Here is a 19,415-nt window from a genome sequence, read left to right as displayed (position 1 = left end):
GGGCGAAATGCAGCAACCAATTGTGTCAACAATTGTTTCAACACCAACAGTGTCCCACAAACAGTCATGGATTGAAGTGACCAAATTTTTTTATTATTGTTTTTTTTCTTGAGGGATTATTATCAGGCATGTGGAGTAAGAAACTTGCTCAAGATTTTGTCCTGCCAGGAATCGAACCCAGGACTCTTGCTTGCGAAGCGAGTGCTCTAACCACTGAGCTACAGGACTCCACAATTGAAGAATTGCGTGATATCTAGACCAAAAATTTGATGGTAGCATAAAATTACTCGAAAACTGTTCAGGTCATCAGAATTCTAGATGCAGATAGAAGTTATATTTGAATAAGGTACATTTAATAAATAGCTGTCGTCCTCTTTAATCTACTTGACCTAGAATTTTTTTTTCCCCCAGTAGGATGGTAGAACATCGACAGGTAAACTTTTTTTTTTGATCCGTGATATCCGGTTTATCTTGGCTTTGGTCGCCTTCTAAATCAATCAAAACCATAACGTTTTGGCTCATACGACTAAACTAATTAGCAGGAAAAATTAAAAGTACTTGCTCGACAATATTATTTTGTTCATCTCTTCCCACAGCTTGAGATCTGTCCAGATCCCACTGGGGGGCAGATCTGAATGGCATTCATGCATGCAGTGAGTGGGTTATTTTGCTAATCTGGGTTGATAGTGAAATCCCACTGGTGTTGAGTTGACAACTGTTTTCTCTTCACTCAACCTCTTTTTTATAAAACCAACCCATCATCGTCGTTGGCAGGGGACTGGAATAGAATCAATGGGGAGGTAACCAGACTTCAGGCTTGAGAGATCTGTGGCTAGAACTCTCTATGGGCAATCATTTGAATGTCATTCAACAATATTGCTGATAACAATCGAGGGCTCAGTTTGTAAAGTGTGTTGTGTTTACTGTTCAGTATTGTTCAAAAAGTAAAAAATCAAAATGAGGAACAAGCCAGTATTAGAATTGCAGTACTGCAAACAGCAGAAAACCCCCCTGGGTTTTTTAAGGGACTGCAGGGCAAATGCAGTATTTCATATTTATTTTTGATGAAAATTTAGTGTTTTTTTTAAGAAACTTTGGGTTAGCATCTCCAAAGGGTTAGTTAGCATCTCAGAAGGCTGGGGATTAAAATAAATTCAAAAGAAAAGTTAGAGAAAAGCATCAGAGCAAATTGTGAAAAAAGAAAAGATGTTAAATAATCACCTTACCATTTATTATAAATACGTTTTTGAGTTGGTTTAGTCATTAAACAAATGATCTGAATACTGTATTAGTCTAGTGCTGGATAATGGCAAAGATAGTATTAATATGTGGAGGTCCGATACAGAAAGACAACAAGAACAACAAAATTCCATTTGTATAGCGTCTTTCACGTCGGGAAGATGTCCCAAAGCGCTGGACAGACATAGTTTCGGACCCGAGCTGGGGGTGGATCGGGGAGGGTGGAGGGCAGTGGGGGGGGGGAAGCAGGGTGATCGAAAGTACAGTTGAAAAGGAGGGTCTTAAGATGGGTCTTGAAGGAGGAAAGGGAGGGGGTGAGGTGGAAGGACTGCGGGATGGAGTTCCAGAGGGTGTGGGCAAAGTGGCAGAAGGCCCTCCCGCCAATAGTGGGGCGAGCGAGGTGGAGGATGTGAAGCAGGCCGGAGCCTGCTGAGTGGAGGGAGCGAGCAGAATGGTAGGGAGTTAGAAGGTCGCAGAGGTAGGGCTGTGAAGTTGAGGACCACCACCTTGAACTGTATCCTCTGCGTGCAAAGTCAAGCCTTGATGTAATAAATGCATGTATGAGGGTTTCGGCGGCCTGAGGTGTGAGTCAGTGGCAGAGCTGGACGATGTTGCGGTGATGGGGGAAGGCTGAGTGGGTCATGACGCAGATGTGGGTAGAAAGTATAGTTGAGGGTCTAACAAGACCCCAAGGTTCCGGACTGGCTTAGTAGTTTGGAATGTGCAACCATGGATGGAGGTCATTCACAACTCTGCAGCTCGTGTACTGTCCCGCACCAGGCTTCGGGACCACATCACACCCACCCTTGCTCGCCTCCACTGGCTCCCCATCCCCCAGAGGATTGATTTCAAGATCCTCATCCTCATCTATAAGGCCATCCACGGCCTTGCTCCCTCCTACCTCTCCAACCTACTATCCCCCTACCTACCTGCCCGTACCCTCCGTTCCTCCGGCTCCGGTCTGCTCCACATCCCCCGCCCCAATCGCCCTACCATCGGTGGTCGGGCCTTCAGCCTCTCAGCCCCTAGGCTCTGGAACTCCATCCCCCAGTGCCTTCGCCTTGCCTCCTCCCTCTCCTCCTTCAAGGCCGGTCTCAAAACCTTTCTCTTTGACCGAGCCTTCAGCTCCCCTCTCGACTCTCTTCCCCCTCCTCGCTCCCTCCCTTCCCTCCGTCACCCTGACCATTTCCCCCTTCCTCGCTCCCTCCCTTCCCTTCCCTCCCCTCACCCTGACCATTTCACCCCCTGCTCGGGTCCTGACCCAACTGTGCAGCGCCTTGGGACGTCCTCCTGACGTGAAAGGCGCTTTATAAATGGAATCTTGTTGTTGTTGTTGTTGATGGTGATGCTGTCAGCGCCTGAGGTGAGGAGGCGCTGACGGGAGCCAATCAGGAGAGCCTCGGTCTTGTTGATATTCAACTGAAGAAAGTTAGCTCTCATCCAGGACTTGATGTCTGACAGACATTCTGAAAGAATAGCAGTGGTCCTGGAGTCAAGTGGGGAGGTAGAGAGGTACATCCACATACATGTGGAAGTTGTCTGCGGATGATGTCACCAAGAGGGACCACATAGATACTGAAAGAAGGGGACCAAGGATAGAGCCCTGAGGAACACTGCACGAGACGGTGCAGGGGCTATAGGGGAAGCCGTTTGTGAAGATGAAGTGGAAGCAGCGTGAGAGGTACAATCTGAACCAGTCAAGGACAGAGCTGTGAAAGTTGAGGTGAGAGGAGGATAGAGTGGTCGATGGTGTCGAAGGTAGCAGAGAGGTCAAGGAGGACGAGGAGGCAGAGGGAGCCGTGGTCCCAGATGGACAGAATATCATTTGTCACTTTGACCAGATTGTTTCTGTGCTGTGGGTGGCATAGAAAGCCTATTGGAGGGGTTCGAGAAAGGAGTGGCGGGAGAGGAAGAAGCGAAGCTGGGAAGCAACAATTCGTTCCAGGACATTGGAGAGGAAAGGGAGATTGGTGATGGGGCAGTGGTTTGAGAGTAGAGGATGGGTCCAGGGAGGGTTTTTTTAAGGATAGGAGTGATGACGGCAGTTTTTAATGGGGTGGGAACGGTACCAGTGGACAGGGAGAGATTTATGATGTCTGTCAGTAGGAGATGGACCTGGGAGGTAAGGAGAAGGGTAGGGATGGAGTTGAGGGAGCAAGTGGTTGATTTCATGCGGGATATTCATAATCAGATGTTCATAAAGACATGAACTCTTTGTGAATATCTGATTAACCATTCAGAATGAACATGTTTGCTTAATAGCAATGAAAATTAAATGGTACACATTCATTTATGATTTTTTTTCAGATGCTGCTTTATTGACATTTTTTACGACTTCCATTATGGAGACCGTGATAAACCTGATTAATAATTTCGCAGACCAGAGGTTTGATGTTTTGCTTGTGTTAAAAAAAAACAGCTGATGCTTCTTGCAAACAAAAAAGACTGAACACTGATTGAGCAGTGATCCTGAATATAGAGGAGTCGAGAAATGGAAAATTCTCTAGGGAATACTCTGTGTTCAAAGAACTGCTCCCATTGTTGCTTAAGCAAAAATGATAATACCTGGTATGAATTAAATATGCAGTCTTTACATGGTACACAAAACCTTTTGATGTGCTTTCAGACATTTCAACATTATCAAATGCAAGGATTATTATTATTATTTTGTAACTTATTTATGATAATAATAATACATGCATCTGTCACCGAGATGTCTCAAAGTGCTTCACAGAAATTTACTATAAAGCGACATGGCGGTTGTATCTTGTGGATGAAAATTTTATCCTGTTCACATTTCACAAAGTTCATTTCACACTGAAAGCGCTTAGCCTGTGACATCGAGTTTCAGGAAACTGGAATCAAGGTAACTGGAAGATATCGTCTGTTAATTGTGTCAGCTTGGTAGCACTCTTTACAAGATATCTTGTGATGCACTTTGGGATATCCTCCTGACATGAAAGGCACTGTACCAAATGCAAGCATTATTATTATGATTATTATTAATATAAGACTAAATAGCCATCACGCAATATAGACTTTAGATATACCTTGGTTAGTTCACATATTGTTAACAGGTCACTTTGTGCCTCGCCACTCAGAATTCTCATCCGTTCACGAGATACATCTTCATCCTCCTCAACGGCAGACTGAGGAACCACTTTGTCACGTCTAGTGGAGAGAAGATACAGGTTACAGAAACTAACACATGATGAGTACCATATACGGAGCAGTACCGTATACTGTGTGAAAAGCACAAGGATTGTAAGTGAATGATGTAAAGCTGTAGGTAAATGGTGAGAACCTACTCATTTGGGGTTCTCTGTCTGGTGGCTGTAGAGGAAGACATTGTTCTGCAAAGTTGTTCATCGGATATTAGCTTTTATTAAATTAAAAATAATTTTGTCACTCAATCAATGACTGTTTGTGGGACTCTGCTGTGCACATTTGGCTTCTGTGCTGCCCTCACAAAATGTTCAGTCAATGTACTTTTTGGTATATTCCGTGAAGCGCTTTGAGATGTCTCAAAGACATGATAAGGTGCTATATCAAATGCAAGGATTATTATTATTATTTGTTACAGATGGCGCTCGCGTTATGTTGTAGAACATGAGAGGGAGGGACCTCTGTGTACAGAGTGCTCTCTGGAGACATGATTCTTGTTGGTTCATTGAATAGTTATTCAGTTCTACGGGGGCTGCTATCAAAAGCTGCTTTAACCTTCTCACACCTGGGGATTCACTGAGCTACTCAAGAAGATATTATGTCATACCCAATGTTTCTTAAACATGTTGCTTTAAAAAGAGAGCTGGAAGCGGGAAAACTCACTCTACATCTGCTCTACTGTTTATTATGCTGGAAAACAACCATGGTGTACAGAACATTCCTAGTAATGCTTTACAAATTACCCTCTGAAAAACCTGCAGTAATTGAGAATGGAATGCGCCTGCAAACAAGAAGAAAAAAAGACATTTGTATAGCGCCTTTCACGTCGGGAGGACGTCCCAAGTCACTGAGGTGGTGTTTTTCCTTAGCTCTTAGGTGTTGTTTTGTCGATTGTTGGTAAATTTAGTGACCTTGACAGAAGGAGAAAATATCACCATAAAATTCCACCATCAAGGCCGGTAAATTTACTAACCGGCAAAAATAACATGTGCTTCTTGTCACGTTTAATGATCTACTGGTAAGTGGGAGAATGACCTGTAATTCCCTTATAATCCTGCAACAGAACTGTGGAAGATTTCACTCTCCAGCCTTGATTTTCTAATTAAATAAAGGCTTTCTGAAGTACTTACACCTTTGTTGAAAATGCCTTTGAGAAATCTCACTCCTGTCAGATGTTACCCATGCAGTTTAGGTTCATGGGAGGAAAAAGAGCAAATGAACTCTGAGGTAAACACGTCCCCCAAAATTTGCAACATTTGTACAAATCTATCAGAAAAGTTAATGAGAGGCTCCATGGTAACATGATCATATGTTCCAGGCACATTTATTCTCGTTGAAAGTGCCCTCTGAAACTCAAAATCGCTACTTCTGGCGAGTTATGAAATTTTCAGAATCCTGCATCAAACTGCATTCATGTTTACTTCTATTTCAAATACAGTTTTGATAGGGCAGTGAAGCCGTCAGATCAACTTCTCACTGTACTTATTCATTTTCATCCCAGGTTTAATTGCCATTACCAGCTTTCAAATAATAGACCCCTACTCCTCCCCCCATTAAATCACAACCCATCACTCATTGCCGAATATCTCCATCTTCTGTTTATTTAGAATATAAAATCCAAATGGATAAATTTTAAATTCTTACTTTATCCATAAACATTGATTTATTTCAGAGATTACATTTCTTTTTGAGGTGTTTGTAACAAGGGATGACAATTTGGGTTAATTCAAATTTGGACTTGGAACCCATATAGTCTATACTAACACTTAGCACTACATTGTCAGAAGTGGTATCTTTCAGATGAGAGGTTAAAAACGAGGTCCCTTTCTCCTTATGTCCTGGCCAAAAATCCCCCAAAATAACATTGGTCATTGGTAAAGCAGAGTGAATTGGGGCCATTTAAAATAATTAGAGAAGCATATACAGAGGGTATGGGGAAAGAACAAGGAATTGGGAATAGGATGGTTACTTTTTGCTAGAACTAACACCAACATGAAATAATGGGTCAACCTGTCTCCTACTATATCACATGGTTCTATGGGGTTGTTATTTCAGTCATGATGTTGCAGATGATTGATAGTAAATCACATCTTTCCGATATTATCAAGGAGGACTCTTGAGAAAAAGGCATGCCATCCTCATTCACTATGATTCACTACACTGAGCCCAAGAGCAAGTGATGGGTAGACTCTGCCTCCTACCAAACAGAGCTACAATTAGCCATCACAAGGCAGTTTTGAACCTTATAATGGAGTTCTGTAGCTCAGTGGTTAGAGGACTCGCCTCGTAAGCGAGAGACCTGGGTTCAATTCTTGGCAGGGCAAAATGTTGGGCAAGTTTCCACTCCACACTCCTCGTTTATCTAGCAGTAGGTAGGAACCCGGTTGTTAGTCGATTGGTGGATCGCTTTTCCGTGGGTAATAATTCCTTCAAAAAAACAATAAATTGGTCTCTCAATCCACAACTCTTTGTAGGACACTGCTGTGTGCAATTGGCTGCTGCATTTTGCCCACAAAATATAAAGTCAATTCACTTTACATTTGCTGACCTTGATCTGTGAAACACTTTGAGATGTCGCGAAGATGTAATAAGGCGCTATATCAAATGCAAGGATTATTATTATTATACATACAACTAATGCTGACAACTGTGTGAGTTAGGGCTAAACCTTTTTGAGAGTTTCCATTCTTTTGCCAACATTCTCAACACTTTTTTTGCTGCAGTGTAGATCAGACGTGACCTGCTCAAGCAGCCATTTCTGTTCAAAGGGTTTTATGAGTCACTTAATCCTATATTTATATCATTTATGGGAGACTGATAAGCCAGCCTTAGATTGCAGAGTAACTTTGATATCTGTCCTTAGAAAGACGTCTTAGCCAGATATGAATATAGATATTTGAAATGTGCTGACGGTGTAGCATTTGTCTACAAGGCAAACAGAAATAGTTGAAGTAGAAATATTTGCTGACCTTGATCTGATGAAAAACGTGTACTCCAAAAGTATGGTGAACATGAATAACACCATGCCCTGAACAAACATTGCAAAAAGATTCTTGCCCACGAGATTCCATTCAAATGGGCTTTGAAACCGGTCCTCACCTGTAAAGCAGAAGAATGAGCAGATTACCAGTTGCAGCCAAACCATGTGATATGAACAGAATAATCTACTGTGCACCTATTACTTACGGTATAGTTGTCTAGTGTGTCCTGACGAACAAATATAGACAAGTCTGGTCTCAAAATAGGGTCAGAGTTAATGCAACTTTTGATATTTGCATAAATTCACAAAAATGGCACTTTAATAATAATAATCCTTGCACTGTCAACAACAACAATTTGCTCTTATACTGCGGCCCTCACGCAGGGTAGCGTTCCAGAGAGCTTGACAGTGGCGCAGCGCAGCACGACGCTGAGCCGTGGGGAAGGGGAGATGACCGTAGGTACGGTCAAACAAGAAATTCTTCAGGCGTGACCTGAAGATGGGGAAGGAAGGGGCAAGGCAGAGGGATAGAGGAAGAGTGTTCCAGAGTTTTGGGCGTACTCGATGAAAGCGCAGAATCAAAAAGCCAGCATCGAGTCAACTCTCTGTGAAAGTCTCAGTCAACCAGTTCCTGAGTTCCACGGGACTCCAAGACACTGCTGATGACAGACCACTCATCAGATTTTAATCATTTGTCATTATGCATCACAAGGCAGAAGGCACCCAAAATTAATGACCACATTTGAAGAACAAGAATAGTGATCTGAAAATAAATAATGAATAATTGTCCATGATCCAGAATGTTATGTAAATAAACATGGCAGCTAATAATCTACCATGTAAACAATGAGTAAATAATAATAATGATAAAAATAATAATCCTTGCATTTGATGTGTTGCCTTATCACATCGTCAAGATATTTCAAAGTGCTTCACAGCATATACTGTAAAGTGACTACATGTTTTGTGAGCGACATGTAGTAGCTGGGACCTCAGTTTTAATGTCTCATCTGAAGGAAGGCACCTCTGAGATTGAAGTACACCACCAGCACTGCACTGGAGTGTCATCTTAAACTATATGAGTTTCAAGTCCTGACTTGGGGCTTAAACCCACAACCTTCTGACTCTGAGGTGAGAGTGCTGCCAACTAGCCAGACTGACACTCATACAGTAGAGTCTCACCTTGTGGACACCTCAACAACAACAACAACAACAAGATTCCATTTATAGAGCGCCTTTCATGTTGTGAGGACATCCCAAGGCGCTGTACAGTTGGGTCAGGACCCGAGCAGGGGGGAAATAGTCAGGGTGAGCTGAAGGGAAGGGAGGGAGCGAGGAGGGGGTAGAGAGTCGAGAGGGGAGCCGAAGGCTCAGTCAAAGAGAAAGGTCTTGAGACCGGCCTTGAAGGAGGAAAGGGAGGAGGCGGAGAAGGAACTGGGGGATAGAGTTCCAAAGCCTAGGGGCTGAGAGGCTGAAGGCCCGGCCACCAATGGTAGGGCGGTTGGGGCGGGGGATGTGGAGCAGACCGGAGCCAGAGGAACGGAGGGTACGGGCAGGTAGGTAGGGGGATAGTAAGTCAGAGAGGTAGGAGGGAGCAAGGCCGTGAATGGCCTTGTAGGTGAGGATCTTGAAATCGATCCTCTGGGGGATGGGGAGCCAGTGGAGGCGAGCGAGGGTGGGAGTGATGTGGTCCTGAAGCCTGGTGCGGGACAGTACACGAGCTGCAGAGTTCTGAATGACCTGCAGCTTATGGAGGGAGGTGCCGGGAAGGCCGGCGAGGAGAGAGTTCCCATAGTCCAGCCTTGAGGTGATAAAGGCGTGGACCAGGGTTTCAGCAGCGTGAGGGGTGAGGTAATGCCATAGTCTGGCGATATTCCGGAGGTGATGGAAGGCAGTGCCACTTGTGGTGCGGATATGAGGGAGAAAGGATAGCTCAGGATCGAACAAAACACTAAGGTTCCTGACTGGCTTTGAGAGGTGGAGAGTGCAGCCTTGGATGCTGATGGTGTCAGCGCCTGAGGTGCGGAGGCGCTGACGTGAGCCAATCAGGAGGGCCTCAGTTTTGCGCACGTTGAGCTGAAGAAAGTTGTCTCTCGTCCAGGACTCGATGTCGGACAGGCAGCTGTCAGGACATCGGTGGTCGTGGAGTTGAGGGTAGAGGAGGAAAGGTAGAGTTGGGTGTCATCCGCATACATGTGGAAGTTAACCCCATGTCTGCAGATGATATCACCAAGGGGGAGCATGTAGAGGGTGAAGAGGAGGGGACCGAGGACAGAGCCCTGAGTGACACCGCACGAGACAGTGCGGGGGGTGGAGGAAAAGCCATTCGTGGAAACATAGTGAAGACGGTGGGAGAGGTACGACCTAAACCACTCAAGGACAGGGCCTTGAAGGTTTAGGTGGGAGGACAAGCTGTGGAGGAGGATAGCATGGTCGACCGTATCGAATGCTGCCGATAGGTCGAGGAGGACTTGGAGGCAGAGGGAGCCCTGGTCACAGATGGTCAGGATGTCATTGGTGACCTTGACCAGGGCAGTTTCTGTGTTATGGGCAGCACGGAAACCCGACTGAAGGGGTTCGAATAGTGAATGGGTGGAGAGGAAAGAGCGCAGCTGGGAGGCGACAACTCGTTCCAGGACCTTGAACAGGAAGGGGAGGTTGGAGATGGGCCGGTAGCTTGATAGCTGCGACGCATCAAGGGAGGGCTTTTTCAAGGTGGGAGTGATGGTGGCAGTTTTTAAGGGAATGGGAATGGAGCCAGAGGAGAGGGACAGGTTGACGATGTCTGTGATATGTGGGGTATTTACCTCAGTAAATGAAGGCAACTCAAAGACGTGATAAGACGCTATATCTTTTGCAAGGATTATTATTATTCAGGCTCCAGTTGTTCCCCATTTGAAATAATGGCAACAAAAATCTTAAACTAAATACTGATGTCTCCTCATAAGTACTGACTATAGAAAGTGAGTTTCCACTGTAATTCTGTGCTGAGGCAGCTTTAAAGTTAGAAATCCATCTCAAGTTTTGGCATGTCTCTTTTGCTGGTATTTATATCTTGTGGGAAGGCTGAATAGAGGATCAGTGTTGTAAACTATATAGCTACACACATTTTTCAAAATGTAATCCTTTTTAAATCAGATTTTCAAGACACTGGGGAGAAATTGTGCAGAGAAAGATGATATAAAATCATGGGGGATATTATAGCATCAGGACCAATATAAAGTAGTAGTTCTAATGGCATGTTATATGTCACACTTTTGGTATGAAATGAAATATTCTGTAGTATGGTACTCAATACAAAATCTATACTACCCTAATGGTATAGATACCCCAATAGTGGGCTAATGCTATATGCATTGTTTGGCTGCAGCTTCTGGGATAAATCATGGAATTAATTAAGTATTCTTTTTGTATGCAATACACGTCAAACTTGGCCAGATATAAACCATGGAGGTAAAGAATTTTGTAGATTTGCATCAGTCCAGAAGCTAGTAGGAAATAAAAATTGTATCCATAAATATTCTTGCATTTGACATGAATTCCCCCTTTTACTGAGATTATGAAATACAATATTGTTAATTATAATTCAGAACATATTTATCAAAAGTTAGTTATAAATACAGTTGCTTGTTTTCAATATTGGAATAAGTTGATTGTTGTAGTGTATTGCGAGAGTGATTCAGAGAGAGATTGATGTAATATTGTCAGAAGGTGGAAAATTGTATTGTTTTCTACGTAAATTTTAGTGTACCTTGGAGTGTCAAACATCCCTTACTACATTAGACAAGGTGGTATTTCAGCATTTACACTACTATATACTTATAGTAATAATAATAATAATAATCCTTGCATTTGATATAGCGCTTTTCACGTCTTCTAGACGTCTCAAAGTATAAATTAATGTAAAAATGCATTTATACACTACACTTAACATTAAATCCTATGAAATGCTTTGAGAAGTCTTCTTGATGTAAAAGGCGTTATATTAAATGCAACGTTTATTATTTGATTTTTAACGGAAGAATGACTGATTCTCTGTCTGTACTTTCTCGAAATTCTAAATATTGGTTGTGATAAAGATCAGGTCTGATTACTAGAATCTTGCTCTTCCACTTTTATTCTTCTGATACGTTTGAAGATCATTTTACAGTGAAAAACATGCTCTAATACTAATCTCTACTCCATGATATGAAAGTGTTACACTTAACCTAAACATTGCTTTCAAATGCAGACACTTCATTATATATAAGAATGCGGAAATCTAGCACCGTGGTTCAGAGTATCCAAGCCAGATTGACAGTTCCCATAAGAAAAAAATAATCCTTGCATAGAAATGACCATTTGGGAGATTGTTGGCCAGGATCCGGCAATGCATACTGTCAGAAATCCGGGTAATGAAAAATAAATTGCCTGAAGATAAAAGGATATTGTCGGCAGGTGAAGAGTATGAGAATAGGAAGGTCAAAAACAATTCATCTCTCTGCAAGTGCATATTATTCCAAACACAATTCAATCTCTTATCTATTGTCAGTTAACATAACTAACTTTAATATGCATTCTAAAACTAGGTTAGCCCTGTCAATGGCAACTTTGTATTAACAGAACATATCCAAATATTTTACATTTTCCACCTTTGTTAATGGGCATTGGTATACAGTGTTTTTCGTACTTCTTGTTCTACTGTCCATTTCCTCACATTATCTGATTTAAAATTATACAATCAATTCACTTTACAGTATATCTTGGGAAGCGCTTTGAGACGTCTCGAAGATGTGACAAGGCGCTCTCTATCAAATGCAAGGTTTATGAGTAATATTATTAAATCCATCAGCATTTCTTTGCACTCATCACATAGCAATTTAGATATGATTAATTCACAAGTTTTATAATATTAAAAGCAAAACTTATTTCATTATTATTTCTGAAGAGTACTAACAGTTTTGGACCGGGAATGGAAGAACTTAAAAAAAACTTAATAAAAATATAGATTTTTTTAAACTTCACTAGTCATTGTCAATGTAAATGGAGCGTTCACCTTTTAAAAAAAACACCATTTGTCTTTTAGTCCTAATTCAGATTTCAATTGAATTTGACATACATTGCACAAATCTTAATCTCTTTTAAAATAATAATAATCCTTGCATTTGATACAGCGCTTTTCAAGTCTTTGAGATGTCTCAAAGTGCTTCACAGAATATACTGCAAAGTGAATTGACTGTGTATTTGTGGGCGAAATGCAGCAGCCATTTGCGCACAGCAGTGTCCCACAAACAGTCGTGGATTGAGTGACTGAATTATTATTGTTTCTTTTCTTGAGGGATTATTATCAGGCGTGTGGAGTAAATTAAGGAAACTTGCCTAAAGTTTCGCCCTCAAATGTGCAACTTTATCATAAATTATATCTAAGATTCTATGTAAATTACGCCTATTGCTTAATCCTCATCAATTAATTTGGTTACTTCCTCAAAATATTCCAGAATTGTGAGGCATGGCCCATTGCTTCTAAAGCAATTTTGACTACACTACAATCTTTGGATGAATATTAATTGCATATAATAAAATGCTCTCAAGCATTTTCCCTACTACAGATGCTAGACTAACTAGACTATATGTGAATTCTGTGTATGGGTGGGATAGATTATAATTCATGAGCAATAACAGTTTCAAATGTATGATGAAGGCCTTACATGAATGTTTTATGTATGTGGCAGATTCTATTTCTACAATACCACAAAATATAATTCACTTTGCAGTATATTTTGTGAAGTGCTTTGAGATGTCTTGAAGACATGATAAGGCGCTACATCAAATGCAAGGATTATTATTATTATGAGAGCAAGTGGCCCTATTTGTGCCAAGTTAACTTGTCTCAGCTGGGCACTGGTCAAAGACTAAATATAGTCTGGAGTATGGAAAGGAGAAAAATAAATTAGACAGGGTTCCCATTTTTTCGAACATTTCTGCAGCAAACTGCAGAGAGGCTCAGGTAAAAAATCATTCGGCCTAATTTGACCTTGTCCTTCCAGAACATCAATCCCTCAATCTTTACTGAAACAAGTATTTTTTTTACATTAAATACATTCAGCAACCTCGACACTACCACCCTTCCAGGTCCCATTTTCCAGCTGTTGATTACCTACTGAGTAAAGCAACACTTCCTGGTCTGTGTCCTAAAATTGTCCTACACAACCCTGAACAATATGCTGAACAATTTCCTGCTGTCTAGGGAAGACTATTTTCTGTTTATTTTCCCTATAATAATAATAATTTTGTCCAGTTTGTCAGAATCTGCCTTCCTAGTGTTTACGGTGGGTCTTTGATGAGGCTGTGTTCCTCATGTTGACACCTAATCCCTATATTCATACATTAAGAATAATCTCTTGAATGTCTTAATAGACACATCTGGCAGTTTAAGCACCAACCTCAAGGAACACAGGAGAAAATAATGTAAAGCTGATTTTTAGCAAATCACTGATCAAAAGCAGAGATGTTCATGAAATACTACGAATATCACCAAATTTATCACATTATAATACATTTCCAGTGTAATAATACTTGCATTTTCTAATGTTTCATTCAGGAACGATGTATTAAAAAACATTAACTACTCATACTGAGTATTTTTTTCTCAATTTTTCACAGCTCTAGGCTCATTGAAACAAGCGCTTATCCTCTCATTACATTGCATTTCCAAAATTGAGGTGTAGCATAAAACAATTTATTTTATCTATAAATTATCTATAATTAATGGAACAAAATTTAAACATGAAATGAAAGCAGCTGACTATGTTCAAAATCATTTAGGTAGCTGATTACCATAATTTGCATCTAATGCTAATTGCCATACAGATACACAATTTAATGGAAGAACTCAGCAAAGGAAATCAGTAAAGTTCATGATTCCCTGCTAGGTCAGCTTCACATCTCAGCTCCCCTCAGTTTGTGCCCCTGTTGCTAACCATTCCGAGTATACAAGAGAAGGCTAGGTTTCTTAGGTTGCTTCACCATCAAATTCTCCCTCTCCTTCCCTGTGGAGAACCCTAGGTCTTGCTGAGATGTGGTTGTAGCATATGGAGAAAATGGTCCTCAATTACCTTTCCTCCCTCTTCTATCTCAGTGGAACTGCTCGCTTCTTGCTCAATAACTACTTAATCAGCCACCATAATTTTGTCTCCAAAGCTCTATCTTCATCCCTTTCCATGCTCCCTCTTGGTGATATCATCTGCAGACATGAGGTCAACTTTCACATGTATGCGGATGACGCCCAATTCTACTTCTCCTCCTCCATCTGCAACTCCCAGATCCATTGATGTTCTATCCTCTTGCTTGTCAGATATATAGGCCCTGGCCAACTTTCTGCGGTTGAACATGGACAATATGGATGCCATTCTCCTTGGTTCCCATCAATGTCTTCTCACCTGCTGGCTTCGACCTCTTAATTTCCCCAGTTTATCCCTCAAATTCACTGAACCTGTGCACAACCTTGGCTTCAGGTTGGCTCCCGAGCTGTCCTTCTTACCCTAAATACACTCCCTGACCAGGATCACTTTCCTCCACCTCCGCTATATCGTCTGCCTCAGACAATAGCTCCGAACCAAATGTTTCACTGCAGAGACCCTGATCCATGCTTCTATCACCTTCCATCTTGATTTTCCAATGTCTTCTCCAGCTCCACCATTTACAAAGCCAAGCTAAGTCAAAACTACGCCACCCATGTCCTGACTTGCTCTAAACTCCACACCCCCAAAACCCGGTCCTTGCCAGGCTCCTTGTCACATAACAGATCAACGTGAAGATTCTCACATTCACTTACAAATCACTTCATGCCCCGGCACCTTTCTATCTCCTGGCTCCACTCCTTTACCTATCCCCTTCCCTCAACCAGCTCCTCTCTTCTGCATGTCTCTCAACCCCTGCACCCCACCCCATTGGAGGACATGCATTCAGCCACTATGCCCTGACCCTGTGGAATTCCCTGCCTCAATCTTTCTACCTTGCCCATTTTCCTGAAGACTTTCCTCCTTGACCTTGTCTATGGTCACCTCCCTTTTCTCCGCAACTCAACATCAAATTACATCACCGTTAAGTCCATCGAGAATCTATCCCTATGAGAAAAGGTGCCATATAAAAGCAAGGTATTGTTGTTGTTGAATTTCACGAACATGACACTACCACAGTATGCATTTTATTATTTTTCGCAAAAAAAGTTCCAATGGTGATAAAAGGAATGCCAGACTGTAGTATGTTATGAGCTGCTTGCCAATTCAAAACTGAACGTATTCGGTCCTCTGATGGAAAGAGGAACAATGAGCATTGTAAATTGAGATCATACAATTGAGATTACTCTGGTATGAGAAATCCAACAACAAATGAGGTTTATGTCCTTATAAATCGGAAATGCCAACTTTCAAGGGAATATCAGCTCGTGAAAACTTTGTGTCTTATTATACACATCATACATTGTGTTGGGATCTCAGTGTTTTCTTTTAATACAGTGTTGTTATGGGAAAAAGGAATTTTGTCTAAATCTTCATGAAACTACGATAAATGCAGCAACACTTCTTTCCAGAGAAGTGCCTATCCTTTTAGCTTAATACAAGTCACACCCACAGCACAAGATACAGAGCACGAGATATTTTTCTCCTAAGTAATAGCAAAGAAAAGATGCATCACTTATGATATTTTACTGCTGCTCATTTCACATTTGATAATAGGCGATACCTTTCATATACAGCAGAATTGTACAGTAATAACAAAGTAATCCAAGCATCAACTGGGTAGATTGTAATTCATTGGTAATAAAGTTTCAAATGGATTATGAAAATTTTACATGAGCTAAGTTGCTTGGTGCTGATTCTATTTCTACAATGTAATAATAATAATCCTTGCATTTGATATAGCGCCTTAGAATGTCTTTGAAATATATGGAGCTAAAAAAGAGCAGCTAACTCTCTGTCAAGTGAACTAGTTGATCTCAGCCTGGCATAGATATTGATAATACTGTGTTAATATCCCAGCATTACTTTAAAATCATAATAATTGCCAAATTACATTCTGTGCTCATTTAACCAAGGAAAACCTTGTGTTTTTAAACTTGTTTCATCTTCTGTATGAACGGTAGGATTTTCCAGAGCTTTAATATGGATTCAGGAAAATCAGCATGCTTGGTTTGGAAAAGAATTTGGAAACTATATGGTTATTTTCCAATAAGCACAACACTTTTGATGTATTATAGTTGGAATAAAATATCAGGCAGTTAAAGGCTGTGACTGTTGCAACTGACATGGTTCCCAGCAGGAGCCAAAAAAGTATTTATAGTGATATACAATTTTCATACCAAAAAAGTTCCATCTGCCAGAAAAACAGAATGTGGCTAACTGCTGAAAATCACAGGACTTTGTAACAAACATCTTTTCTTTCCCTATCCTTTTTCTTTACCAGTTTAGGTTAATAGCAAACACAATCTGCTGCTGTATTTTGTTGCAGATCAAGTGTAATATGGTAAAAGCAAAATTCTAGTATTTGATTTGCTTAGAGTATTAGCAAAAATAAAACTATAAACTATGGAACATACTTGTTTGCAAATCTGAGATTAACACATATCTGACACTTGTAAATCTCTTTCCTTTTAACCAGGATTCTATTGTAATTGGAAATCTTAAGACAATTCCTACAGTTTCAAAGGGCTCCAAAGAAAACTATTCCAAATACCATACAATTGTTACACTTACTACAACAACAACAAGATTACATTTGTATAGTGCCTTTCACGTCGGGAGGATGGCCCAAGGCGCTGGACAGTGTACAGCATTTCAGACCCGAGCTGGGATCAGGGGGGAGAAGGGAGTGGAGGGGAAGGGGGGTGGCTGATGGCATGGTCGAAGAGGAGGGTCTTGAGGCAGGACTTGAAGGAGGCTAAGGAGGGGGCGAGGCGGAGTGACTGGAGGATGGAATTCCAGAGGTTGGGGGCAGAGTGGCTGAAGGCTCTCCCACCAATGGTGGAGCAGCCGGAGCCGGCTGAGTGGAGGGAGCGGGCGGTTGGTAGTGGGTTAGGAGGTCGCAGAGATAGGGTGCGGCTAGGCCATGGAGGGCTTTGTAGGTGAGGACCAGGATCTTGAACCGGATCCTCTGAAGGATAGGGAGCCAATGGAGTCGGGCGAGAATGGGGGAGATGGGGTCACAGAGTTTGGTGTGGGAGAGGACATGGGTTGCAGAGTTCTGGATTACTACTGGGAAAAAGATGAATTTAACAGTCTATAAAACCCAGTTCCAATAATTTATTTTACACAATGGAAATCTTACTTTAAGACTCTGTTTGAATTTAGAAACATTAGCAGTCCCCAATCCCATCTATTTGTACATCATAATTGGCTTCTATAATGGCTGAGAATGGAAACGGCTGCTGGTGTCACCACACAACAATTTGGATGGATAAAGTGCCCCATTATTTCCACTCTGCAGGCAGGAGATTTAAAATCAAAAGCACCGTCTCCAACCTCATACTTGTGTCTTCAACCTCACACCTGTACAGCTGGGTTGGGTGTATACAGCAATAAATTGTAAATGGGACGCTGCTGTGTGCAATTCGCTGCAGTGTTTCTCCCACAAAATATACAGACATTTCACTTTACAGTATATCCTGTGAAGCGCTTTGAGACGTCTCGAAGACATGATATATCAAATGCAAGGATTATTACTATTAAATAATTAAATTAAATAATTAAATAATTAAATTATTAAATAATTAAATAATTCTCATCATGTAAAATGCTCACATTTTCTTTTGTGAAACAAACTGCTGAGGTAACAATTGGAAAAGACTGAACACTCACCAAATCTAGCATATGCATCAGCAATACCCTGATTTTTTGCCATATCAATGAGACCTCTTCCAAGACAGAAGTGTGGAAAAATTAGTAGAAGCTGTTTCAGGACGTCATTTATCTTAGTCAAGTTCTGCAGAAAGAGACAAAAGAAAAGAAACCTTTAGTTTGCTAAATGTTATTATTAAAAAGGATATTCTGTTACCTAAATGTAAACATTGATTGCCTTCAATACTTCTGGTGAGTAGAACTTGCGGTTCTGTCATTTTTCTTCAATAGCTGGGGGTAAAGAATATTAACACTGAATTCCATTGGAATCAGGGAGAATGACTTACTGAGCATGGGACTCTGAAAACGGTGACTCTTAATGAGATTACAGGCTCTTTCAGAATGACTATGGCAAATAAGCACAAAAATACAGTCTAAGCATTATGTATTCTCTGCCCAGATAGTCTTTTTCCAGTTGGAACCCAGTGCAACAATTCCAAGGTTTATAGATCTTCCATCGTACAGACTCACTCTGCCCACACTGCATACTACTCCTATCTCAGTCACACTATTTTGTGTGCACAAGCTATTTTAGCAATTTTACGTCAAACACATATCTAAAACACCCTTTGTGTCGTCATAGAATCATAAAATTATACAGCACAGAAGGAGGCCATTGGGCCCATCGTGTCTGTGCCGGCTTTTTGAAGAGAGCTACCCAATTCAATCCCACTCCCTCATTCTCTCCCCATAGCCCTGCAAATTTGTCCTCCCCAAATAATTATCTACTTCTCTTAAAAGCTGTTATTGAATCGGCTTCCACCACCCTTTCAGGAAATGCATTCCAGATCCGAACAAATTACTGTGTAAAAAAATGTCTCCCCCCTCCTCTCTGTTTCTTTCAACAACTATTTTAAATCGGTTTCCTTAGGTTCCCGACCCATCCACCAGTGGAAATAGTTTCTCTTTGTTCATCCTATCGAATCGCCTCATACTTTTGTAAACTTCTATTAAGTCTCCTCTTAAGCTTCTCTGCTCCAAGGAGAATAATCCTAGTTTCTCTAGCCTATCCTGAAGTCCTCAATTCCTGGTACTATCCTGGTAAATCTCCTTTGCAACCTCTCCAATGCCTTGACATCCTTCCTGAAGTGTGGGGCCCAGAACAGTCTCTCGCTGAGGCCTAACCAGTGTTTTATAAAGGTTCATCATAACTTCCTGCC

The 19,415-nt window shown here is 41.3% G+C and overlaps 1 protein-coding gene across 1 annotated transcript in view; it reads right to left on the bottom strand.

The window, feature by feature from the left end:
- Positions 1–19,415, bottom strand: part of LOC103188162 (phospholipid-transporting ATPase ABCA1) — a 248,220-nt gene that overhangs the window by 32,638 nt on the left and 196,167 nt on the right. Inside the window, exons 37-39 of the mRNA XM_007908032.2 lie at positions 18,217–18,340; positions 7,374–7,503; positions 4,290–4,410 (exon numbers count right to left, since the gene is read on the bottom strand). Coding sequence (XP_007906223.1) covers positions 4,290–4,410; positions 7,374–7,503; positions 18,217–18,340 — 375 coding nt within the window. The remainder of the gene's footprint in view (positions 1–4,289; positions 4,411–7,373; positions 7,504–18,216; positions 18,341–19,415) is intronic.

This window comes from Callorhinchus milii, unplaced genomic scaffold, assembly GCF_018977255.1.
Source record: "Callorhinchus milii isolate IMCB2004 unplaced genomic scaffold, IMCB_Cmil_1.0 Scaffold1, whole genome shotgun sequence".
In the NCBI taxonomy this organism is placed as follows: domain Eukaryota; kingdom Metazoa; phylum Chordata; class Chondrichthyes; order Chimaeriformes; family Callorhinchidae; genus Callorhinchus; species Callorhinchus milii.
Note: the sequence above shows the minus strand (reverse complement) of the source record. Positions and strands in the feature narration are given on the sequence as shown.